Raw genomic sequence first — 27,146 nt, forward strand, 5'->3', positions numbered from 1 at the left:
GGTCCAGATTGGATCAGCTGGAGTGAAGGGCCCGCCTTCTGGAACACTCTGCACCAATCAGCGCCAAGAATGACCGCAACGTCCCGCCCACTTCCTCCGTGTGTCTGATCTAATGTAACACGAGTTATGAGGTTTCAACGTTGATAAATCCTTACCGTAGCTTCTATATTTTGAGAATTACATTGTTTAAAGGGTGTTTTACGGGTGTTTGGGAGCTTTTGGCATTGCTAACCTTGATCCGCGGAAGAAAGTCGTGACATTGTTAGGAACAAAATGGTAAGAGGACATTTCCAGACTAAGCTAATAGCATTAGCTAACAACAACTACTCGGATTATAGTTGTAATAACTGGAAATATCCAATTTACTATATATTTAGTGTAATGATGTTTTATAATTAAATCTCAAAACTGTTGCTACTTTTGCGTAAAGGAAAGAAATCTGCTGTTTTATTGCTGTTTCTTTGCGCTTTCCATTTATTGTTTACTTTAAAATATTGAATAGGCCTGATGTGACATTATGGACATTGGGGATTTCATGTCCTATTATTCTGTAATAATTATGAATGGTGTCTCTTTTTGGACTTCTTTAAGTCTTTTAATGTTTTTTTTTGCAACAAAATGTGATTATTGTTTATTTTTTAAGCATCTCATTTTAAAAGCTCTGATTTTGGAAAATTTGATGTCTGAATGGCTCGGGAAAGAAGATTGTTCATTTTCCTTTGTTTTTTATGCATTTTATTTATCCAGCCTCATCGAAAGAAGAAATCATTTATTGAAAAGAAGAAAGCGGTGACCTTTCACCTCGTCCACAGAAGTCAGAGGGACCCTCTGGCTGCAGATGAGAAAGCGCCACAGCATGTCCTCCTGCCTGCTGCAAAGGTAAACATTCACAGCCTTGACTCTGGTTCTGGTTCTGGTTCTTTTATGGAGTTCCCAATGGAACTCATTGAACTTTTCCGATCATAATACAATTTAAGCACTTTGACAGTAGAGTTACACCCACACAGTCGTACTCTGATGGGTAAAGTGTTTGGTAACTTGGGTCTCTTGTCCAAGTCCACATCAATACACTGCAAAAACACAAAATCTTACCAAGTATTTTTTTTTCTAGTTTCTACACTTGAAATAAGACACTAACTTACAAGTAACTTTTCAGCAAGATATAGAACATTGTTTTAAATAAGTAATTCCTTAATATTGATATTTTTTTAAAACTACTAGTTCCTCTGGCAGATTATTTCACTTATAGTTTATTTTATCCATGTTACAAATTATGTTTATTAGAAGCAACATAGAACTTTGCAGCAGAATTGCTAATAACTTGTTCTCACTGTATACGAATATTTGTCAGTAGTATAAATTGATGTTTGAACTCCTTATGCAAAAACAACAACAAACTGACTTAAATACAAGGTTAATGTCTCTTTAATAAAACTCCATATTGCTGAAAAACAACTTTGTTTCTTCAACACTATGTTCCTTACAAAACCACCAGAACCCAGAGTTAAGACATGCTTTCTTTTCGCAATAAAAGCATATAAGCAGAAATGTTCAGCTGTACTGTTTGTTAAACGTAGCAGTTAGATTTTCACAGCTGATTCTGGAAATGCTGAAGTGACACCCTGACTGTGTTTCCCAGGCGGATGCAGAAAAGAGGCGTGAAGAGCAGAGAGACTTTGGTGTTTTCTTCGATGATGATTACGACTACCTGCAGCACCTGAAGGAGGCGTCTGGGCCCTCGGAGCTGGTAGCCGCTGGACCCTCACACTTCAACAGAGGAGCCTCTGATTTCAGAGATGAAGAGAAGGAAAACAAGGTGGAAACTGTGAGCAAGGACATTCCTGTGAGTTTGTGTTTTAATTTTTGTCTGTCACACCTGGAGTTATTTCTTGTCAAGATAAACCGATCACAAATTTTTCAACTGATTTTCAACCCTCAAGCTTTTTTTTAAAGCTTTGATACTGACTTGAGCAGATTTCACTTTAATGAAAACTCAAATGGACTAAGCCTGGGAACTCTGCTGAACCATTCAGTGGTTCTGCTGTGTGTTAAAATTCTTCTCTCAAAGCCTGAAAAATCACTGAGATTTCAAGACATGTAGTGAAAATAAATGTCCTATCTAGAGAGCTTCTCTGATTCCATTATTTAACACCAGTCTTTTCCCCTCAGAAACACCAAAAGTGATGTTCTGTCTGTTAGGTTTGATGTGTTTACTGACCAGGAAAAGATTGGAATTCTGACTTTCTAACTGGCCAGGTATCTCGCTGCATCTCTAGACCAGTTTATTATTACAAAATAGGAATGGTTAAAACAGCAGGTGGTAAATTAACCATGTGGGATTTAAAGTTTTTTTTCTAGGCAACAAAAAACCCAGCTAAAATAAATGTTGTATGTTTACATCCTATTTTTAAAGGATATTGATCCTTTAAAGATTTACATTTTAAAGAAGTAAATGTTGTCATTGTATGAAAATATGCAATGAGGAAAAATCTTTTGTGAAAAATATTAATAAAGTATGTAGTTTAACTAGAAATTATTGGTTGTGTCTTGTTGTTTTTTCTTTGACGTTGCTTGTGCTTGGTCTAATATTGCTGCTTCTGGTAAAGTTGCGTGGATTTTATGTTTTCTCAGTTAAACAAATAAACAATAAATCAAGAAATAACCAAACTAGTCTGATCCCTGTTTGGTTTGACGAACAGGAAGCTACGATCCACCTGCCGTCTTCGGTGTTCGCCTCGGAGTTTGAGGAAGATGTGGGACTTCTGAACAAAGCCGCTCCTGTTTCTGGTAATTCACTCAAAATAGACCAGATAATTCTCTTAAATATTGTTAAACAAACATGTTCTTTGTTTCTGTGGAAAAAAATAAATGTGCTCTCTAGCTTCTAGTTCTGTTATTTTGAGTGTTTTCTTACATAAACCTAATTGTTTTCACTGTGTGCTGTGTTTTCGTCCAGGACCCCGCCTGGACATGGATCCAGATATTGTAGCTGCTTTAGACGAAGACTTTGACTACGACGACCCCGACAACATGCTGGAGGATGACTTCATCCTGAAAGCAAACCGCACAGAAGGAGCTGTGCATGCAGAGTAAGACAGAAAATATAAAAAACAAACGAGAAATCTGCAGAAATAGGTACCTGATTCTAGAATATTCAAAATGTGTGGAAGCCCTGGAAAAGATGTGGCTTTGGTTATTCAGTCATGTTAGTTTTTTAGTATATTTGTGCTATATTAGCAATAGCAATATATTTAGAAGAAATTTTATCTATGATTTAATCTTTTTTCCTTTCAAAAGAATTATAAATGACAGTAAATAAATTTAAAAACGTTTTTGTTTTCATACATTCCTTCTGTGGCTTAACCTAAATTCAAAGTCAAGTTGTAAAAAGTCAAGATTCCTGGCTAACATCACTCTGAACTATGCAAATCCAAATTTTCCAAAATTAAATCTTGAAAAACAGAAAATTTGATTAATAGATCAAATCAATTTATCGCTCAACTCTACTTTCAGTACAAATGTATCTTTTTAAACTTCCTGTTTGTGTGATTCCAACAGAGGATCCGATGATGATGACGATGAGTGGGAGGACACAGACGAGGAAGGCGACTTTGACTCTGATGGCGGTTTCTCAGGTGACGAGCACCTGGAGGGCGGCGGCCATGATGGAGAGTTTCTGTTCATGAACGAGGAGACAAAGAGTCGCTTCACAGAGTATTCGCTGACTTCGTCTGTTATGAGGAGGAACGAGCAGCTCAGCCTGCTGGACGACCGCTTTGAAAAGGTCAGAGGTCACTACCACTACACTGAGCTCTGTTAGCAAACTAGTCAAATAATTGGGTCATTAGCAGGACTTTGGAGAACTTCTCGGCATACAAAGGAGGTTCATCTAAAAGTCTGATGTTTAACATTGGATGACTTTTCCAGAGTAAAAAGAGAAGTTATTAATCTGCTAACGAGCCACGTTTATGATCCGGCGTTCTTGTTTTTCAGTTTTATCAACAGTTTGATGACGATGAGATCGGGGCTCTGGACAACGCCGAGCTGGAGGGCTTCATCGAACCGGACAGCGCCCGCCTGGAGGAAGTCCTCAAGGATTACTTCAAGCAGAAAGCAAAAGAGTGAGATTCTTTCCTAGCCTCTTGTCGTTGATTCCTGTTACCGAATTTGTTTTTGTAGCAGCTTTATTGTGTTTTTGGGTCAGGTTTCTGAGGCCTGACGATTTGGGTCCAAAAGAACTTCCTGTTTTGAATGAGGAGGAAGATGAGGATGAAGAGGAGATGGAGACGGTTGTTTGTGAGGCTCCTCAGGAGAAGTGGGACTGTGAAACCATCATCAGTAAGTCTTTGTTCACGGTGGCTACCAGGAGAGGCACTTAGCTTTTGATTCACATTTAGTAGCTTGAACTTTTCTAAATTATGTCACATTACAACCAAACACTAATATAATTTAACTTGATGGTTCAACATAAAGTGGCACATAATTAAGAAGGGAAATAAAAGCGATGCATAATTTTCAAAACTTTTCTACAAATAGAAAATTAAGATGTGCCTTTGCTGATGTGCTAAACTCTGATAACCTTTAAAAAATCTAAATAAGTTTAAGTCCTCTCATTGGTAAATAGAGACCACTTGTGTGTAATTTAACCTCAGAATAAATCTAGGTGTATAAGTCGGTCACTAATGTTGGAGAACATTGGTGACAGTGGCGTCCCCAAGAGGGGGACCAAAGGGGCCATGGCCCCTTTTTGAAAACTGCTGGCCACACCACTGGGCCTCCACAGAATTATGTTCATGTTATAAAGAGGCATGCAGTCATCTTCTTCAATGAAGAAGATGGCTTCATTGAAGCAAAGCAGAACAAGCTCTTTGTTCTGCTTTGCTTCCATGTTATTTATTTATTAAAAATGTTATTTATTACTTAAAAGCTAATAAATAACATTTTATTTTTTTACTGTTTTAGTTGTGACCCGCTAAAATTGTTACCTGTCTGCTCTGGCCACCAGGATGAAAATGAAAAATAAGCACATCAGTTGAGACCAAAATAAAAGTTGAGCAATAATGTCCCCTTAAAATACCTCAGTGCCTGGAAAAGGTTCCTGTGGTGCAAATATCTTGAAATTAAAAATTTACCAGAGTTTTACAGTTTATTTGACAGTGTTGTAGTCAAGACCAACTAACCCAAGACCAAGACTTTTAGGGTCCAAGACCAAGTAAAGACCAAGACCGAGGGAATTCGAGACTAAGACCAGCGGCCCACGGTACATGACACAATAAAATGTGAAATATGATCAAAATTGCTTCTCAAATTGATCTGAAAGATTCACATTCCCATAAAAAACATCTAGATATTAAATACTTAGAGCTGAAATAAATTTAACCAATATTAAAAGCAGAACAAACTCTTTGTTCTGCTTTGCTTCCATCTCTGTGCTACAATTCCTTATGATTTATGCAGCGCAATTCTATTACTGACGATTAGACAGACATCTTCTGCCACTGCGCATGTCTGGAGCGCCGCTTGCGAGTGAAAGGTGGGGAGGGGGAGAGTAACAAACAGGTAATTGGTACGTCACGTTATTGCTTGGATTCTAGTCGGTGCGTTTTGCATGCCGTGAAAACAAAGATGTTACTAATAAACTGGACAGTATGTTGTAAGTTTAGTGATATTTTCACAGTTGCAGTCTTGACTGGTCTTAAAATAAAATCCCGAGACCAAAACCGGTCTGTACTACAACACTGTTATTTGAGGAAGAAATATTGTCTTAATTTATGTAACCCTACAACGTACCACTAGATGTCACTAAATCCTGGAAAATACAACATTAAATTCAGTCAGAAGTGATCAAACATCTACATTATTTTACCACCTGTGGGTTTTTTTCTAAATTAAGCATATTAATATGACAAGGGAGAATGTAATAACATCTTTGTTCACAAACGTCTGAGGCAAACGAAGGCCTAAATTGTTTATTTTTACTAGAGATTTTCTTACCAAATGTTTGAAATGCATTTTTTCCACAGCAACACTGTCAAATATCAATTGTTTGAAGATATAAAGTGAATAAAAGACAATATTTAGAGGATTTAGATGGATAAGGTTCAATCGGCCTCATATCTGTTTCCTTATTAGCATCAGTGATGAATTTGACTCTCGAATCTTATGAAGCTCCATCATCTCCACTGACGAGAGGAAACACCTTCATCCTTGACATTAATTAAATTAACAGTCAAAAACTGAGATAAAATATTGAAAATACAAAGAAATGCTGCTGTAGTTTAAATGTTAACCACATATTCTTGTTTTTCAGGTACGTACTCCAACTTGTTCAACAGACCTAAAGTCATTGAAGAACCAGCAAAGGTATCAAAAATACAATCATTTACACACATTAAGTAAAATGCACACATGAACCAGAAATAGTGAGTTAATTTTCCCATATGTGGTGTGCTTTGACCTGTCAGGTTTAAATATCCCAGAACATAACTTATTTGTTTTGATAAGTTGTACAGTTGCAAGAGTTGCCAACTGCTGTGGTGCTGCTTGGTTTGCTACATTTTACTGGTTTCCCGTCCTAAAATTGAGAACTTGTTTAGCAACAAACTAAATTGAACTAATTATGAGTTTGTTTAATTAAGCAGAGTCAAATATTCGAGGTCGACGAATCAGACGGAAACCTTCTTGTTTGTCTGCAGCCAAAGGCGATCCGTGTGTCCGGTAAGACGGGCATCCCTCTGGACGTCCTGCCCTCCAGGGGCCTCACAGCCAAGCAAGCGGAGCGCATGACGAGAATCAACGACTCGGATCTGCCGCGCGTGTCGACGCAGGCCCGAAACAAAGAGGAGAGCAAAGAGGAGAGGAGGGCGAGGAAGCAGGCCATCAAAGACGAGCGGAAGGTGAGGAAACCTCGAAGAGCCTCTGGTTTGGCTTTGTTTGTCGTTTGTTGAGTCGGATAAGCGTGATTGTCAAAGATCGTTGAGGTAACGTACGGATTTCCATCGTCAAAAAGCAGATTCGTGGGCCTGTTACCATGGTAACACATGCAGAGTAATCTTAAAGCTCAAAGAAAGGCAAAAACTGAGCTGTTTATTCTGAGATACCACTCAAAGATCATCTTCTGCAGAGAAAGATTACTCTAAAGTTTTTTTCCTGTTTTAATCTCCAGCTTCTACATTACAGCTAGAAACCATTATCTCTGAAAAAAAAAAAAGATTTCCTCAGGAATGTTTCTCCAAACTGCTAAAAATCACAATCTGGATGGCAGAAAGTGAACAGACTTATTTACAGTATTTCTGCTGGGTTGAATCATTTCCATCTTTGTATTATTTGTATTATTATTAAAAGAAAAAGAAACACTGAAAGCTGCTGCTTTGTCAGGCGATACCTGCAACATTTTAACAACTAAATGTTATATATTTAGTATTGTGGCTTCAATTGTTCCTCTTATGGCATCCAAAGCTGTTTTACACTAGAACATTGAACCATAGGTTGATTTACTGAGAACCAACGTTTTACCACTTGGGATCAATCTTCATTGTTGGTTAGTTGCAGTTTTACTATCAATTATTTTCATAATCGATTTATTCTGATGATTTATCAGATAAAAAAGTGGCACATCTTGCATATTTATTTAACCACTTAAAGATTTTTATATAATGTCAGAAATACAATAAAAGTGCAAATAATTAAATTCTCTTTTCAAGTTGCTTAAAATGCAATAATGTAGCATTCCTTTAACATACGGTTGATCATTTGTAGCAAAGAATGCATCTGCAGCTGCAAAATACTTCTATGTGAAAAGCTGAACCTTTTCTGCTTTCCTTATTTATTTTGTACAATTTTGGTTTATTCTTGCAGATTGCCTTTGAGTCTCTAGATTCCAGTTAACGATTCACAATCATTTCAGCCACATATATAGTCAGATTTGCCAAAGAAACCCAGATATATCTTGAAGTCCCAGACAAGTTTATCGATAAGCAAAGATGGGTCAAAGCAAAATATTTTCATTACAGCTAATGCATCTTTAGCCACGATTTATTTATTTTAAGGGCACCACTTGTTTGTTTTGCTTGACAAAAGGTGAACAGACACTCCCTGCCAGATGAGAAAAGACTGCAACTGAAGCTCAACATTTGGATATACTTTGAATATTCTTTTTTTTTTAGGAGAGGAGAGTGGAGAAGAAAGCGAACAAGTTGGCGTTCAAGGAGGAGAAAGTGCGACAGGAGAAGCAAATGTTGAACTTAAGGACAAACATTCAGGGCCTGAAGCTGTAGCTGCCGACCGACCGCTGGCGTTCTGCACGAACGTTTCACCTGGTGGCCTTTCCAGTGGACAGCTTCCTCTCTTCAGTGAAACTGAGAAGCTCGGATAACAGGACGGCGTTGACCTACGGAGAATCTGGGTGACTGCAGAGCCAAAACAAATAATCCTCCTCCCCCCCCAAAAAAAGAAGAAGCAAGCAACTGGTTGAATGCATAAAACAGGTTCCACAGGAGGAACGGGTGTTTTATCTGCGTCAAAAACTGGACTGCTGTGGGAATGTTAATGAGTTATTTAACCGAGCAGCCATCCAGTGTCTTGTATATCTCTATTAAAAAACATTATGTAGAAAATAATCGCTTTCTGCATTTTTCTGACAGTTTAACAATCGCCTGCCTTCACAAATTGCAAAAAGATGGCAATAAAAAGCACTTTAAAAATATATACAAATACTTTATTGTGGGCAATAAAAGAATCCATTTTGACAACTTGTAATAAATCTGGCAACATGGAGGTTAAAGGACTACAACCCAACAAAAAGAGATAAATGATGCAAAATTGGTGACGATAATATACAAAATTTAAGCAAATATGAATACATAAAATCACAAAAATCACCAATTCTTCATGAAGTCATTTATGGTTTATAAACTAAAGATCTAAAATGTTTTCCTTTGTGGAGTCGACCTGCCTTCATAGCAGGGAGATTCTGGTTGAGCAACGTGTTGACCTTCCTCCATCTCATGCAAACAAGGATGGAAGAAAACCTGTTCTACAAAAGCAGGAGACTGCAGTCACTTTGAGCGCAGTGAAGATAAAATTAACATTCAATCATTTATTAAAATACTAACTTAAGATAGCAGCTCTAGAAAAAAGAGAAACAATCCTTCAGTGGCGTCACATAAACGTCTATAAAAAACTTCTGGAGCCAGTTTTACAAGTCGAATAGTTTCCATCGCAGTCATCTTGGGTGCGACTGTTTCACATGCTGACTGCCGTTTAGTTTGATCAGGTAATAAAACATTAAATAAGGTTAAAGATTAACTTTTGGCAGATTAATCAGCGCTAATAGTCGAAACCTGTCACTGAAGATTGAGTGGTCATGTGCCGCCTCTCTAATCAGAATAATCCCTAAAGAAAGATGCTTTAAAGCTGCAGTATACAACTTTTACTAAATTGTTTTTACATATTAAAACTGTCAGCATGTGGGAGAATCTGTGAAAAGATTTACAACTCCTTGTCAAAAATAACCAATCAGAGCCAGGAGGAGGGTCTTAGCGCTGTCAATCATCCTCGTGGTAATGGCAAAGGAATGACTCACTGTTACAGGAAACTTTGGTTATCCAAAGTCATTGCTTCCCATGCCAACTAGCCTAAGCATTCACAATAGGTTTTACTGCACACAGTCATGATTGACAGCACTAAGACCCGCCTCCTAGCTCTGATTGGCTGTTTGTAGTAAGTACTGTTGGAAGGTAGAGGAGCTTTTTTTTTCACAGATCATCTGTCTCATACTTTACTGTCAAGACAAATATGTAAAGTTTTTTTATTATTATTAAAAGTTGCTTAGTGCAACTTTAGCATCTATTGCACCTGTTAAAATGCTTCAGGAAGCATCCAGAAAGGCAGCGTCCTCAACCTGATGCGTCTCCACTATGAGGTCATGGATGGAAAAATGTATTTACTTCCTGTCACTTTAAGAGTTCATCGATGTCCCAAACATCGGTGTCCCTTTATATTCCCTGAGGTACATGTGAGGCTTGCTGTTGAAGCACCAACTAAAAAGGAAAGAATCCCAGAAGCGGTTCCTTTTAGTTCCCATGGTAACCAATGACCGGCTCTCCGTCGCCCAGGTCCGTCTGCGAGTATGCATGTGGCCGGTCATACGGCGAGCTTTCCTCTTCCGTGGAAGATAAGGAAACGCACTCCGTCTTCACGGAGCCGTCTGGAGAGTCGTCGTCCGTCCCGTTTGCCCCCGACACAAAACTCTCCAGGTCCAGGTTCGGGATGCTCTCCTCCAAATAGCCTCCATCCGCGTAGTTTCCGTTGGTCCGACAGTCGTAATCACCGGCGCCGTCGTCCGGTTCCGGTTGCTCACAGAAGTTCTTGTCCTCTGAGACGAGCGAAGTCGTCTCGACAGGCGGAGAGACGACGGAGACTGGACTGTTCTCTGGATTCACATGCGGGGTAAAGAAACTCTGCCGTTCACCGTTTCCCTCTGAATTCTCCTGTTAAGAATTGGAAACAAGCAAGCAGTCAGCTGGACGGCATGAATCAGGGACAATGTAGGAAAAAATACATTTCCCCCAGAAATCTCTGAAATTTTTTTGATTAATCTCAAGTTTTTTTTAGAAAAAGACAAAAAAATAACAAAAATTTTGAGATTCATCTCATATTTTCTAGAAATACTTGGAAATTTCTGAGTTTGAAAAGTAAAAAAATTTCTAGAAAAAAAACCCTAAAATTTTGAGATCTCAGAAACTTTCTGGAAAAAAAAACATGGAAATTTCTGAGTTTGAAAATTCCACAGATGTTCTGAAATTAAGTTAAACATCTGAGATATTTCTAGCAAATTTTTCAACTTTTCAAACTCAGAAATTTCATTTTTTTCTATAGAATTTGAGAATTTCCCCCCCCATAAACTTAGGAAAATTACTTTTGTTTGTTTTTCTTAGAAAATTTCTAAGATTAGTCTCAACATGTGAGTTTTTTTGGTGGAAATTTACTCTTTTTCTAGCTACATTGGATCCAATATGCTGGGAGGAAGAAAGGAAAAATGTTGATTCCTCTGATTACCCGGATTTTTGGCATTGGTATCTTCGTGGTCCAGGCCTCCACCTTACAGACGACGGCCACTGCTACGATGATTATGATGAGAAAAATGGACCCCAGAATGATGGCGAACATTACCAGTCCATCAACGTCTGCACCTAAAATACAAGCAGGGATAGCGATCAGGTTAGGGAAAATGCCTTTCTGTTTGAAAATGTTTGGATTTTAAAACATGTCTGTTGGTTATTTTATTTCAATTTAATCAAGATCAGTTTTTTTATTCAAATTGGTTTCAATAAGTTTACAATCTGACAATAATTTAGTAATTGATTACTCTGTGACTTATTCTGATGATTAATTAGATTTTTAAAAAATGGTCACATTCTGCAGATTTTTCATTTAGCCACTTGAGCTTATTTTATATATTTACAAATAAATTTAAAAAATCATCTTTGATAGATTTTGGAGTTAGAGATTTGGATTCCATTTGATCAATAATATATAGTTTGATATCAGAATCATTAGACAAATATGTGAATAATTAGAGCAAAATATAAGACTTCTATATGGCGGCCATTTTGAATTTGAAGTAAATGCCTTTTGAAAAGAGGAATATCTGAGAAGTGTCTGTGCTAAACATGGTGTCTGTTTCACCACTGGAAACCTGTCATGGTATAATCCATGTTTTAATGCAACTTTTTCTTTATTTCCAGTAGATACTTACCTTGTTTTTCAGAGCAGTATTCCTTCGTCTCTTTGAACTCTATTTGCTTAACACGCAACGGTTCAAACCACAGGTAGCCCTTTAAGGTGACGCAATCCTCCGTCACGTCGAGTTTGCAGGTTTCGTCTGATGCTCTGCATGTCTCTGTAAACTGAAATCACATAATTGTCACAAGTATTAGTGTTTGGGGGCGTGCCATGGTGGCGTAGGGGATAGCGCGACCCATATCTGGAGGCCTTGAGTCCTCGACGCGGCCGTCGCGGGTTCGACTCCCGGACCCGACGACATTTGCCGCATGTCTTCCCCCCTCTCCTTCCCTGTTTCCTGTCAGCCTACTATTACATAAGGGACACTAGAGCCCACAAAAAAGACCCCCTGGAGGGGTAAAAAAAAAAAGTATTAGTGTTTGGTATCCCAGAAGTCCTATTTGGATGAATTTTATGAAATACAAACTGAGCTCTAACAAGCTGCAATATTGTGCAAATACAGTCTGCATGGCTAAATCTTAACAGGTTCATCCTCTCCAATTCTGTGAAGCTGAAGTTCAGTCTAGTTCACATGTAGACAGATAATTAGGAAAACAAATACATTTTTATGTGATTTGGCATTTTATCCACAAAAAAACTTAGTTTAATGTCCATAAAAACAATTATTTATAAAAACTCTCAAAAAGGAGAATTGAGCAAACATTTTGTTTGTGTGTATACATGGGAAAATGGAGATTTAGGTTCCCATGCGTTATCATCTGCAACCAACAACTCACCACATATTTCCTTTCATATGATTCCCAATCGATGTTTGTATGTTTCATTAACTTTATACTCTAAAATCCTATTTAAAAGTAGTTCAACTTTTAAATGAACTTGCTGATCCCATGTTTAATTACTAACAGGAAGTGGAGGTTGTTAGAAGCAATCTGATTGGCTGACAGGTTTTAGCTTTGCGCTACACTGCCCCCTATAGGCAATGCAGCACAAATTTGCTCAGGGGCAAATTTGTGCGAGTTTATTTGGATAAAAGCTTTTTTGAAACGAGTCCGCTGTGTAAAATATTTTTTTAAAACGATATGGCGAACATATTTCTTTTCATAAAGACTCGGCTTGGTGTGTGCAAAGCCTTAGACAGCAGATTTAAACTCAAAGAACCAGAAGGTGCTTTCCAACCTCCTCTGCTCATAAATCTGTTATCCAACATCCAAACTCTGCCATTTATGAAGCTCAACTTAGTCACCACCCTATAAAATACTGGACTAACAAACCAATAAAATACATATCTCCTATCAAAAGGTGGTTGCATATTTAATTCTCTCAAAAGCTTGTGATAACTAACATTTTAAATGAGCTACACATATTATCTAAGTGGTGCAGTTTCAACAGAGATCAGATGCAACACACTAGCATGGAAAGGTGTTTTCTTTTGCGGTGATTACACTGTGAAACTGATGTAAAATCACTCCAAACTTTGAGAAAATTTGAGACAATGACAGATTTTAAACATAGGAACAGAAATGTTAGCGTCAACTTGAGGATGAAAAGAGATCAGGATTACAGCCTGGTGTTTTGCAGCCATCAAATATTAGCGTGCAATCTTTTCACGGTAAAAAAACAACAACAAAAAAACTAAAGGAACACAGTTTACAATGGTAGCTTACTTACAGTGTTTTCAGATGATGAAACACTGTAATGGAGAGCAGCGTTACTGTTTGGTGAGACAGTCCTCTTCAATTCGTCGTAGAAATGGAGGGGATTTGGGAACTTCACAGAAGCCCCCTCTTCAGTCTTGTGTACCTTCACATCAGGAAAATCCAACGAACCTAAAAGAAGATTATTTAAAGTTTATCTGACTGGCTCCTTTCACCTGAAATCCAAGTCAAGCATCCTGCGAGAGCATCAGGAAGCTGGCTGGAAACCAGTGCAAACACCACAATCCAGCTCCAGTCAAGCTTCAGCGCCATGCAACCGTATTCATAACCTTCATTTATTCCTCCCACAAAAACGTGTTTGTGTGTTAAACTAACGCAAAGTGGCTTATAGTAAAGAAATAGAAGGAAATAAAAAACATGGTTTTTACTCGCTAAATTAATTATTTAGTTGGAGACCGTGTGGTTTATAAATGAATGAATAATATGGTGAAATATGACTGAAAATGTAAAATGTATATTTTTTACAATTTTGAAAGGCCAAATAACCCAAATTATTGCACTTAATTTTTTTGTTTGTGCAGTTTTACAAATGGCACCCCATAAAAGTCTGCTAAATGCTGAGTCGCTGAGCATGCTGAATGATTTTACTTACATTTCTTATCAACTGATTCTAAACGGTTGAAGGAGAAGGACTGTGACCGAACGGCTTCAGACTGTTCGCCTCCTTGGAAGGCTGTTACGTCAACAACCATGAAAGAAAGGTAGCGTTCCTTAGAGCCGAACACAAACTGGCGGAGGTCGTAGTGGTGGTCTCTTGTATTCGCTTCAAAAGACCTTCAATCAAAGCAAGAAAACAAAACAATCGTTTAATTTCATTAATATTGCTCTAAATCAAAGAGAGAAAGAACAGTAGGGTGAGCAACAGCAGATACTTACCCTACAGCGCTAGATCCAGTGATATTTACCCGGAAAATGGTTTGAGGTTGATGTTTACTGTAATCCCAGCTAACTGTGGTATTCAGGTTTATGCAATTCACCATCACATTTGATGGAGGTGGAACTGCAAAGGAGAAAAGCAAATAAGAGTTGTAATACTCTGAAAGACAATTCTCTTATAGACTTCCGTTTTTTGGCAAATATAGGTATTTCATATTCTACTCGTCCTCTGGTGCATTAAACGGAGTTAGGTAAACCAGAACTTCAACAATAAGCTCTATTCAAAATATTGTAAATGAAACTATTTCCATAATTAAACCAAAACGACTCAGAACTGGCCTAAAAGTCCTCCTCCACGCCTGTGGGGGCGCCACAACAAAAACCACTGAAGGAAACGAAACAAAGATGATAAAAGAGCAACTTCCTTCTTCACAAACTGTAAACAAAAATGGAGTGGTGTCTGATTTTAGAGGCTGTAAGATTTCTATTTTGTCTTTGGTAAAAGACCACAATCCTTTTCTCACTCTAGAGTTCAACTTCTGTGTTTGTTTTTGTTGTATTTACCCAGAATGCCCTGCGCTATAGTCTACTTCCTGCTTTTGGAGCCATCTCCGGTCTGCTTCAACCAAACCCAGACCTATGTTTTTAGCCGGACCAGAGCTTGTTTTTTTGGTCCAAATCAGTTAGATTGCAGAATCACACCAAACTTCCTAGGCAAACAAACTAGAGTTTGATTAAAGAGAACTAAACAGGGCTGGTGTGAACGCACCCTTAGGAAACATGAGGTTGTACCCAAATTCAAAGGCGCAACCCCCACTTAACATTCTGTCATACCTGCTCAGATAAAGATCTGCATAGTTCAAACAGCAAAACTCTGAGCCATCAGGGTTATAATTTTCAAAAACAAGTCAGACTGCTGCCCAAAGCTATAATAGAGTTTTACGCAACACATACGGTAACACTTTGTACTGCATCCAGGATCTGAAGGCCTTGAGGTGACAGATGACAGCAACTGGTTTACTGCTGTTCAGCATTCCAGTTACTGTTTCTCGCTGCCAGAGCAGGAATCCAGCGCGGGCGATTCAGCAGATGGGGGAAAAAATCATCACAGACCAAATCTAATGCCCCGTTTTTCAGAAAAACCTCCGTTTATAACGAGTTTTTAGTTAAAGTGGAAATCAATTTTTTATTTCTCCTGTCAGAAAATGACGACAGCCGGACAGGAAACCTGCAATAATGGTAATAAAAAATTTATTTAAAAAATGTAGGGCTGAAGCGATTAATCGTGATGAATCGATTTTTTAAATAATCAACTAACTTAGCAATTAATCCTTAACTATGATATTTCCAAAAAGAACAACATACTGAGATTTGTAATTAAACCAAAACTGTAAAAAAATAAATATATATGCATTAATCTTTTAAATTAAAGATTAAAAAGAAAGTACTCAACACTACTGATGAGGCCAGTTTTAGTAAAAATAAATCTTTTATGCCCCTTTTTGCTATCCAATAATCGGTTAATCCAAAAAGTAAACAGATCGGTCGTACACTGCATTGATGTTAAGTCGAGCAATATTATTGTATTTTAGGAATTGTTTTTTTAATGAATTGATTTGTTTATTTTCATCTTTTAATGTATTGTACTGTAAAAAAAAAAAAAAAAAGTTTAAGTGGTTAAATAAAAAAAAATCTGCAAAATGTGTCAAATTTTTTCCAGTTGTCAGAATGATTGATTACTATTGATTGATCAATAGATGAGGACGCCTGGTGATGCCAGATGTTCTCTGGATCGAAGCAGAACCATTAGCAGAGGAAACAGCTACATCCTTTCCTCCCATTTAACATAATTAGAATTTAAATCAACAACTAAGAAAACAAAAATCATGGCTGTGTTTTTTGCTTCGTTTGTTTGTGATCGGCTCCATGGCAACATCTATAAATACATCAACCACTTTATTGGTGAGTTTTTAACTTTGGTAAAAACATGTTTAACCTACAAAATATGTTTAACCTACAAAATATGTTTAACCTATGCATGCTTTATGTTTTTGTTGATTTTCTATTGGCTACTTGATTAGGCCTGTCATGGTAATAAATTTAGCTGGACAATAAATTGTGTCAGAAGTTATTGCTACAAACGATAATATAATGTATTATACTGATAATGGCATAATAATAAAATAAAACATTCTCAAAGATCAATAAACTTTAAATTATAATGAATATTTAATACTGAAACTGGAAGATAAAGGAAGAAAACAACAGAAACAACAAATAAACTTAATTATAAAGTCTGTAAACAAAATTAGTCCTCAAAACAAAAGTGCTAGTTGAGGCCAAAGCACCAGACTGAAGACTTTAATCATCCCGTTTTTGGTAGAAAGAGAAAAACTATAAATCAGGCAAATGGAAATTATTGAGCTCATTTTAATTTATCGTTCGATTAACTGATTTCAGATACTTTAATTTCCTTCTGCTTAAATAATTACCAAGTCATTTAACAAAAGTTAAATAATCTTTAAGATCATTCTGAGTTGTTTATTGAAAGAGTTTGCAACAGCAACTGAAATGTTTTTGACCTTTGCTTTACAAACTCATGTGTTTATAGTTTTACAATTCTTCAGTTGCAGGTTAAACTCCACAGATCAAACGAGATGATAAGAAAGTTTAAGAAACTCGCTGATAGCAGCAACAACCGGCCTCAGTCGATCGGTTAGTCAAGTTCCAAAAGGTGTCGCAAAAATACAAAAACGCTTTAAAACGAGGAAATGGAAAAGGCAACAGATGGGCTCTGAGAAACAATCCAGGAATATACATGAAACTTCAACTTGTACCAACATGTAATCAGATAACAGCCCACAGCAAAAGAAGAGAAATTTATCCATACAGTGACTTGCTAAAGTTTTTACACCCCACATTTTAGTGCAAAGACAAATATTTAGAGTAATTTTTGTGATCTATAAACACAAATAATTAAGTAGAAGTACTATTCCTACTTTGAATCGGTCTAAGACTCATTTTTATTCTATAGCATTTGATAAGAGCTAACATTGTATTTTATTGTTTTATGTTATTTTATTGATTTTAGCTGTTGTATTTTATACATTTATTGATTGATTAGTATTTGATGATCTTGTTCAGCACTTTGGTCCATTTGCATACATAGAAACCAGAAGTTTACATACACTGTATTTTTTTCCACACTGACAAACTTTTCCCATTTTAGGTCAATTAAGATTTTTACCAACAGCAGCAAATTTTATTATTTTCTCTAAAGTCAAAAGCTTAAATACGCCTTTAAACAATTTGGGACATTTGATGCCAGGTGTTTGGAAGCTTATTCATAACATTTGAGTTAATTAGATACAAACCTGTGGATGTAATTTAAACACACGGCTTCTTTGTGTAACGTCAATGGAAAGAATAAATAAATCAGCCAACATACCATGAAGAGAATTGTGGTGTTTCTTATATAAAGTATATAAACTTCTGGTTTCAGATGCAACGTTTATAGATGAAATTGACTCGACAAATTACTTCCTGTTTGCGGAGAGACAGAAACATTAGTTTTGGACCGCCGGCCTATCCTGAACTCTTTGTAGACTAACTGGTTTTCTTCCCATCAACTCTGACCGGCTGAAGAAAAACAGCCTGGCAGCATGATGCTGTTACCGCCAAACTTTTTTCATTTATTTATTTTTAACAGACATCAGGTGAGAACCTGAAAAAAATAAAAATAAAACAATTCCTGCCCCATTGTCATGCAATTTTACATAATTGACCTAAAGCTTCCCTGCTGCTCTAATCAACCTACAAACATTTAAATCTCCCCACATGATGAACTCTGAAATTATTCCCACATTGAAATACACTTAAACCTCACATTCTCTTCCTTAAATGTACAGTTATTCATATATTTTATATTATATTAATAAAATGTTTGGTCTTTGAGACACCCATCCTGTAAAACATATGAATGAGATTTTTAAAGCTGATTTATATCTGTACTTTGTTTAGACTCATTTAATCCAGTCCAAAACATTTTCTGAATATTGAGTGGAAGTTGATGGTTTTACAGTTTTGAATTCAGTAAGTCGGGCTCGTTTCTGGTGAGAGTTGGACTCCGCCAGGGCTGCCCATTGTCACCGATTCTGTTCATTACTTTCATGGACAGAATTTCTAGGCGCAGCCAAGGTGTTGAGGGGATCCGATTTGGTGGCCTTATAATCGCATCTCTGCTTTTTGTGGATGATGTGGTCCTTTTGGCTTCATCAGGTCGTGATCTGCAGCTCTCGCTGGAGCGGTTCGCAGCCTTGTGTGAAGAGGCCGGGATGAGGATCAGTGCCTCCAAATCCCAGGCCATGGTCTTGAGCCGGAAAAGGATAGAGTGCCTTCTCCGGGTCAGGGGGGTGGGATGGGGTGGGGGGGTGTCCTGCCCCAAGTGGAGGAGTTCAAGTATCTCGGGATCTTGTTCACGAACGAGGGAAGAAGGGAGCGGGAGATCGACAGGCGGATTGGCGCAGCGTCTGCCGTCAAGCGGGCGCTGTACCGGTCCGTCGTGGTGAAGAGAGAGCTGAGCCAAAAAGCGAAGGTCTCGATTTACCGGTCGATCTACGTTCCCACCCTCATCTATGGTCTTGAGCTTTGGGTCATGACCGAAAGAACGAGATCGCGGATACAAGCGGCCGAAATGGGTTTTCTCCGTAGGGTGGCTGGGCTCTCCCTTAGAGATAGGGTGAGAAGCTCAGTCATCCGGGAGGGACTCAGAGTAGAGCCGCTGCTCCTTCACATCGAGAGGAGCCAGTTGAGGCTCGGGCATCTGGTCAGGATGCCTCCTGGACGCCTCCCTGGTGAGGTGTTCCGGGCACGTCCCACCAGGAGGAGGAACCGGGGAAGACCCAGGACACGCTGGAGGGACTATGTCTCTCGGCTGGCCTGGGAACGCCTCGGGATTCCCCCGGAAGAGCTGGAAGAAGTGGCTGGGGAGAGGGAAGCCTGGGCCTCCCTTCTGAAGCTGCTACCCCCGCGACCCGACCCCGGATAAGTGGAAGAAGATGGATGGATGGATGGATATTTACAAAAGGTACATACTCCAGTTTTAGGGAAGTAAAAAAAAAACACAGATTTGTTGTGAATTGAACTATAAATAAACTAAATTGATATTGAATTTAAATTACTTAAGCAGATTTTTCAATCTGCTTTTTAGCCAGTGGAAAAGTACAAGTTGTAGCGGAGCTGCATTCAAGCAGGTTGGGCAAGAGTTCGAAGAAGACGAACAAAAAAGTATTTCCACACCTTCTGTCAAACAGGTCAGCCCTGATTACTTTCAGGTGACAACATCTCACAGAATTGTCCCTTTTCAGCCTTGTACAACAAAACAAAGGTCAAGATTCACAACCTTTTCAACTGAACATAGGAGACATTTACCTAAATATCAAAAAACATAATTTTTTTTAGGATTTGCATCAAGTTTTCAGATTTAATTTTAAAGACCTTAGTCAAGTTAATTTGTATTATTTATATTTTTTGTGTCATTTTTTCAGAACAAAAGACGGGAAATTCACTTATTTTGTTAAAGTAAACAAAATAAGTGTATTTGTTGGCTAGGATTTCTATGGATATTCATTTTTTTCATTCGGGATTTTCCTTGTTGTTCATTTTATCAGCCACTTTGAAATAGAAACGAGATATTAAAACATCAAAGAAACAATCCTTTCCTTATCAGTTCGTGTATGTTAGTTGTTTTAGGGTACATCTTTACAATATTTTTCTCCAATATTAGATATATTGCAGTCATTTTCTATTTTTCATTTTAAATTCATATATATCTCTTTATGCATTGTCTGTAAACTAGCTACAAAGCCTTATTTCAGCTAAAGAAACGTCAATATTTTTGTTTTAAAGAAAACCTTCTTACCGGCGCCAGAAAAATGCCCGCAGATGAGAATCAGGGCCGTGAACGCACCATTCGTCTGCATGTCTGAGGCCTTTGAAAAGGTTCTGATTGACGATCAGTTTGGACTTCCTCCTCAGCGACCGGCTGCCAGAATTAAACGAATTAAACCTCAGCTTCCCCACATTTGGCAAAAAGGATTAAAAGCCTCGACAACTGCGTGATTTGACATTGGAGCTATTTTTCCCTTTAAGTCGATTTCCTCTCAAACGTCCCGTCAGTGGAAATGAGTCAAAGCTCCGACTAGTCCTCAGGCGTGTATAGTAAAAACACTGATGGCTCATTAACCTGTAAAACACCTTGACTGACGTCACGGGGTGGGTCTTTCCAAACGTCTGTTATGCACTATCGCCGTCTAGTGGTAGAAGTCAGAATCTCAATCAAAAAACTAAATAAATCTGAAAAGGTTGAATAAAAGGGTTTGACCTACTACTAAAGGACTTTGTCACTTTTTTTTTTCTTTTAGAATAAATGCATTAATAAAATGTTTCAGTCTGACTTTAAACACCTTAATGATGCTTAAACCATGTTTTCATTGTGTTTTGGGACAATATTATGTAAAATCCACTTTTGTTTTTTAGCTTTTCATCAATTTATGTTATTGCCTCAACAAAAACATTCACTAGCGATTCGATTCCTTTGAACGGTTCCTGAAGGGTAGGACTCGAATCTCAGTAAGAGAGAACTGTTCTTTGCTTATTATGACTTTGCTTACTAAAAATGCTCTGCTCGCACCACAACAGCTATTGTTATTTTTATTTAATTAAAAATGGTTTAATCGGGAAATAAATACAATTTATAGAACTGGGTGGATAACTTTTATATGTAAAGGTGCAGAAGAGGATTTTTATTTCTGCCACAGCAAGTCAAGTCTAGTTACAAATAGACCTAAAATGTTATTAACAACTTAACTTATTCTTTGATTTCCATGTGTTTGACATCATTGGAAAGGTTAGACTCTTTCAGAATCTGTAAATAACTCAAAATGAGTTATTTACAATGAACAATGAGTTGTTCATTGTTTTATCGTGAAACAGTGCTTCAGACCCATTTCTCGCGTTAGCTCAGACGTTTCTGAGACTTTTCTTACCACAATGCGTCTGTAAAACACACATGCTGCGGAGGTCCCAAGGTTACTATTATGTCATTTTCCTATCGTTTACTCCACGTGACTGAGGTTTAAGACAAGCCACGCCCTTTTGTCTCACCAGGCTTTCCAGTTACTGTGATGAAGGGCAGACAAAACAAAGATAATCCCATCACTGGGCAGTTGCTCCGCTGCATGTGTAAGCATGTGAGCAGCTGCTTAACCTCTGGTCCCTCCCACCACAGCTGGACAGAAACCTGCTCATCTCATCCTTAACTCAGCGCAGCTTTCTCTGCAGACACATATCCTGCTGCTACAAACGGCCGTTCTCCATCCATACATCCGTCCATTTTCCCCCTCCAGTAGCAGCTGACCATGATCCGGATGCTGCTGGACAGCAGCTGGATGAGGTTTGGACCAGCAGGCGATGGGCTGGACGACTGGGAGACGGGACGGCTTCCAACACAGGAGCAGCAGGTGTGTGAAGTTACATCATAACTGGATAATTATTATAATAACAATACAGTGCAGAGTTTTAAAGTTCACTGCAAAAACACAAAATATTACCAAGTATTTTTTAGTCTAGTTTCTAGTTTATGTATCTTAGTACACTTGAAATTAGACAAAAATAATTTGGGTAGAGTAGCCAAAAATGTTACTAAAGTATGAGTAGCGCTACTTCAACTCATTTTACTCAAGTAAAAGTAAAAAGTCTACTCAACTGCTGAGTAACTGATGAAATTATCAATCATTTAATATTTAAAAATTACATCATCAGATGACCCAGAATATAAAGTTAAGTGGAAATTTTGGTGTTTTAAGGACCACAATGACAATAAATTATATAAGTAGCAAAAAATAACAAAATCAGGCAAAATATATTTTTTTTCCAGATCAGTTTCTTTAAATAAAAAAACTTATGAAACTTTAACAAAAACTGTTAAAGTCATTAAATGATTGATAATCTGGTAATTTACTCAGTACTTGAGTAAACTTTTTACCAAATATTTTTTTACTCTTACTTAAGGAATTTCTTGGGTGGCTACGTTTTACTTTTACCTGAGTAAAAATATGTTAAAGCAGAAATACTCTTACTCGAGTAACATTTTTAGGTACCCTGAGCGTAAGTGATTACTGGGAGGGAATTTAGAGACACTGAAGTAAACAACAGCAACACAACATGCTGTTTTGTAGCAGCTGGAAGGTTGAAAGATCAGCCTCATGTGTGGATCAAATGTAAATTCAGCTTTTGTCTTATCTGCTGATGCGGCTTTAAGTCAAGACAAAATCCAACCACTCTTTCCCAGCTGGCAAATCCCCAGAAACCTTCGGTTTTAGGCCACTAACGTCGTGCACGCATTCGAATCTGGAATCCACACAAATAGGATTTAATAGCGTCTTACTACTGAAAACAAAACAACATGTTTTCTAACTTCTACAGAGGGGAAAGTAATCAATTTGAAATAACAGAAAATGCTGATTTTGGTCAGCTGTGTTACACACAATTAACCCAACATATGACATGATATCGTAAAGAAATTCATCTGTAGGTCCAAAAGAGAAAAAACAAAAACATAACAGAAAACAAACAGTCTCTCTGGACCTTCTAGAATAACTTTGGGTAAAAATGAGAAAGAATTAAATCATGTTTTTAAATACAGTTACAATAACAAATGCAGATTGCAGCAGGTTTTCAGTTTTTAATGGAGTAATTGCATAGAAAAAACATGGTACTTTTAGTATTAGTACTATTAAAAGTACCAGTAATATTTTATTAGATATATTTTTCTTGCATTTAGTTTGGAAACTTTGCACTTTCTTTCTGAGTTTTGTAGTTTTTAAACTGGAACAAATTAAAGACCCTCAAGTTAGTGAAAAATTACATGAATATGTTTTATTTTCGTTTTGTCATTTTATTCTATTCTGATTTTATATTTGCACACTTTGGTGCAGCTTCAACCTGTTCTTAAAGCAAAAACAAAACCTTGACATAGACAATTATTTGCATCTGTTATTATAATTTTACATATTTAATCAATTAATTGTCAATTAAATACATTTTTTAACATTGAATTTAACGTTTATTTCATGGTTCATTTTAATTAATGATTTAATGGTGTATTTATTTAATTTTGTCCCATTTGGCCCTCTGTAGTTATAATGCAGATTATAAAGGTTCTAATCATTTTGTTCAGGTTTTAAAAGCTGAAATCCAGTGAAATTATTACTTGTTTTCATGTGTTACTTTTCAGATACCATCCTCTATGGTGTAATGTAAGAAAATCAGGTTTTTAAATCTGAATCTTTCTTGCTGATCTTCAGATCATCACCTGGCCTGATGTGGAGTTAGAAGAGGACAGAGGCTCAGAGCTGGCGTTGTACATTTGTCTCCCGATCGTCTCCGTTTTCCTGCTGGCTCTCCTGGCTGGTCTGATCTACAAACGCTGTTTCCGCCACAAACTTACCCTGGCCAACATAATCGCCCTGGACGTCCAGGACGCAGATGCCAACGCAGAGTTTCTAGCCTCCCTGACCAGGAACGCCGAGCGCCACACTAGCACCAGTTCTGACGGATCGGACGGCGTCTTCGTCATGGTTTATCTGCCGCCGCCGTACGAGGAAACGCTCACCAAAATCACCCGAGCCGCCAGCCTGGCCAGCTCCAGAGACGTAGAGGCGATGAAGATAGAAAACCTGGAGGCCCTGCTGGGTCCTGAGCTGAAACATAACATCCAGACTGTGTGATGAGATATTAAAGTTGGATCTCATTCACTTTTATTTAATCAAAAACATATAATTTTGACACATTTGTTAAAACTGTCACCATGTTGTGTGACAGTTTGTTATGAGACAGATAATCTGTGAAAAGATCGATCTCCTTCTCTTCCCCAAGCTACTGCTGTCTGAAGGAATGGAAAAGCAACCAATCAGAGCCAGGAGGCGGGTCTTAGAGCTGTCAATCATCCTCATGTTCTCACTGCTAAATATGCTAATGACAGAGAAACAACTCACTGTTACAGGAAAACTGCCTTAGCATTCACAAAACAAATTATGCTAGCTCTAGTGTAGCAGAGAGCAACGGGGGTGGATGAGCAGCGCCACATGAGATTGTGATTAACAGCGCTTAGACCCTCCTCCTGACATTGATTGGTTGTTTCTCCTCCTACTTTAGCTGCTATTTTCGTCTTAAGGAGTGGAAAAACAACCAATCAGAGCCAGGAGGCGGGTCTTAGAGCTGTCAATCAACCTCATGAATGCGCTGCTAAACTTGCTAATGGAGAAGAAACAATTTACAGTTACAGAAAAACAGTGAGCATGCTAACTAGCCTTAGCATTCACAACAGGCTCTTCTAGCTGCAGTAAGGGGGATGATGGGGAGCAAAGAGGTGCGAGCACCGCCACACAGAGGGTGATTGGCAGCGCTAAGACCCACCTCCTGTCTGATTAGTTCTTTCTAGTTAGCTCTGGGAGAACATGGAGGAGCTTGATTTTTTTCACAGATTTTCTTTCTCATACCAAACTGTCATGACATGGGGACAATTTTAAATAAATATGTAACAAAATGCATTTTGTACAAAAGTTACAAAATGCAGCGTTAACTTCACAATTAAAAAACAACTTTAGAACAACATGAAATCAGACACTAAGGTTCTGGAAAATATTTATCTGTTTTGCTTCCAGAGTTTTGTTTAAGAGCTGCTTAATACTAAATATTCAATATTAAATGTAGTTTTGTAGTATCAGAAAAATGGTCAGGGAAATTTGTTGCTACTGGAAACAAAAGAAACAGACAAAGTTACAGACAAGCAGGAGATGCTCATCCTACCACATCAAGTTGTTTTTCTAAATGTGTAAATATGAATTGTGTGAAAATGTTTATATGGATATTTTATGAGTTCTAATCTCAAAGGTGTCTTAATGAATAAAAAATATGTAGAAATCTCTGCAGTGATCTGCCTTTTTGTGTGGGACATTATAAAAATAATTTTCTTATCAGTTCAGGCATGACGGGAGAGAAATCACAAACATTTAGATTAAAATCCTCTTATTCTTGCTAAGTTTTACTGTAAGCCAATAAATCCTCACATGAACAATATGTGACATTGATTATGTAACAAAATAAGCTAAAATTCAGAACCGCAGTGCCACAAAATTAATGCAACTTGTTGCTCAACAGCTTAGAGAATTACATTCAGACATACAAAATTTGTAAAGAAAACAACAACAAAAAAACACAGATCCTCAGGATGATGCAACCACCACCATGCTTTCATACCATCTCCACCCCTATTCAAGCAGCCTTTTGTTCTTTGTTTGCAGGTCAGTTTTGTTTGTGTTCAGTTAGAGTTCAGTTGACCTCAGTTAAATTGGGCCCAAATTTGTTACTTATACTTTGACTTATTCTTGCATTAAATCTTTATGTTTTGTTAACTATTTTTAGAAGAATTAAATTTAAGCCTTTTCTACTTTGAACACTTTTCTGTCCTCATTTGAGTCTGGTCCCTCACAAGGCAGGTGGATACATTTTGGGATAGATTGAATTTAGTTGTGAAGGAAAGAAACTGTAGGGGAATTAAATATGCATAGTGAAGCTACTGCCACAACTAGTTATTAAATTTTTTTTTTTTCATTTGGAAAGCTTCTTCCCTTCATAAATTGTAATTAAAAAGCAGCTTTCTTGTGTTTACCCAAGTTATATTTGACTGATATTAAAAAATTGTTTGATCTGAAACATTTAAATGAGACAAAACCCAAAAACAAATGAAATCTATTATTTGAAAAACATAAACCGGGAGGTTTACAGAGATATTCGACTGGGAGCTATGGACTGATTTCTGTAACAATTTCTGTAAAAGGTTTCCAATATGTCTGTTACAAATAAGGGTCTATAAAAAAACAAAAATAACTACTATTCTTGTACTTTTTTATTTAATACTTTCTAATGCTCATTCCAATCATATTTGTAGTTGTTGCTACTGTTTCAGATTCGTCCAGTTTGTCACGTATGAACGTCAGGGCCTCAGATGATGGGAAAAACTTTTTTCTAAGCTCTGGTTGGAGCAACTGCGCCATCTAGAGTCCAGTATTATTATCACACTTTTGAGTAATGACATTTCAGTCTAAATAAGAGAAATGTCCCATTCACCTCTGAATAATGTATGGATGGTTGGGTACTTCAGCATTGGAAAATATCTTTGAAATGGACTTATCAATAGTAATCTCTCCAGAAAAGAAAAATAGTTTATGTTGGACAAAATAAACAGACATGTAATCCTGATATAATTATTTATTATAGTTTTTCCAGTTTCATCCTCAAAATAACTTGTTTAATCTATTTCTCTGTAAATTAACTTAGTGTGGTGTGTCAAAACTTGACAACTTTTATAAATCTCTAAAAATAATTTCTGGAATGTATTTTTTAAAACCTTTGGAGTTTTAATTTCACAGATAAACTGTGCTGTTCATTTCAGAATCCTATGCATTTAATTCTTTCATATGCACAATTTTTTATTGTCACTAATTGTAATCTTTGCTTGCGAAACTTTCTGCTTGCTTGTAGGGAACAAAAGACGTGAAATCCTGCTTTCAGACTGAAAATGTGCTCTTGGATCATGGCAGAAAAATTGCCCCATACTAAAAAATATCCACCAACGAAGTCAGAAATTTACAAGTTATTTCTAGAACATTTATGAGATTGATCTAAAGGTTTCTGAGCTTTTTGGTGGAAATTTATAACTCCTTTTCTTTTCTATCTACAATGACCCTA

General features: G+C 37.4%; 2 protein-coding genes across 2 annotated transcripts; one reads left to right on the forward strand and one right to left on the reverse strand.

Annotated features, from left to right (window-relative positions):
- The first annotated feature begins 71 nt into the window (after nucleotides 1-71).
- ltv1 (LTV1 ribosome biogenesis factor) lies at nucleotides 72-8,615 on the forward strand. Its single transcript, XM_032563267.1, has 11 exons — nucleotides 72-276; nucleotides 748-879; nucleotides 1,640-1,843; nucleotides 2,700-2,787; nucleotides 2,957-3,089; nucleotides 3,559-3,784; nucleotides 3,994-4,121; nucleotides 4,205-4,338; nucleotides 6,311-6,363; nucleotides 6,696-6,896; nucleotides 8,166-8,615. Exons 1-11 carry the CDS (start codon nucleotides 274-276, stop codon nucleotides 8,274-8,276), a joined length of 1,413 nt encoding a protein of 470 aa, XP_032419158.1. The 5' UTR covers nucleotides 72-273; the 3' UTR covers nucleotides 8,277-8,615.
- A 79-nt stretch (nucleotides 8,616-8,694) lies between these two features.
- ifngr1 (interferon gamma receptor 1) lies at nucleotides 8,695-20,567 on the reverse strand. Its single transcript, XM_032563268.1, has 7 exons — nucleotides 20,257-20,567; nucleotides 14,337-14,460; nucleotides 14,053-14,234; nucleotides 13,414-13,571; nucleotides 11,759-11,909; nucleotides 11,059-11,192; nucleotides 8,695-10,490 (listed from the first exon to the last, which is right to left on the reverse strand). Exons 1-7 carry the CDS (start codon nucleotides 20,315-20,317, stop codon nucleotides 10,074-10,076), a joined length of 1,227 nt encoding a protein of 408 aa, XP_032419159.1. The 5' UTR covers nucleotides 20,318-20,567; the 3' UTR covers nucleotides 8,695-10,073.
- Nucleotides 20,568-27,146: the final 6,579 nt, after the last annotated feature.

Source organism: Xiphophorus hellerii, chromosome 5, assembly GCF_003331165.1.
Source record: "Xiphophorus hellerii strain 12219 chromosome 5, Xiphophorus_hellerii-4.1, whole genome shotgun sequence".
Classification (NCBI taxonomy): Eukaryota; Metazoa; Chordata; class Actinopteri; order Cyprinodontiformes; family Poeciliidae; genus Xiphophorus; species Xiphophorus hellerii.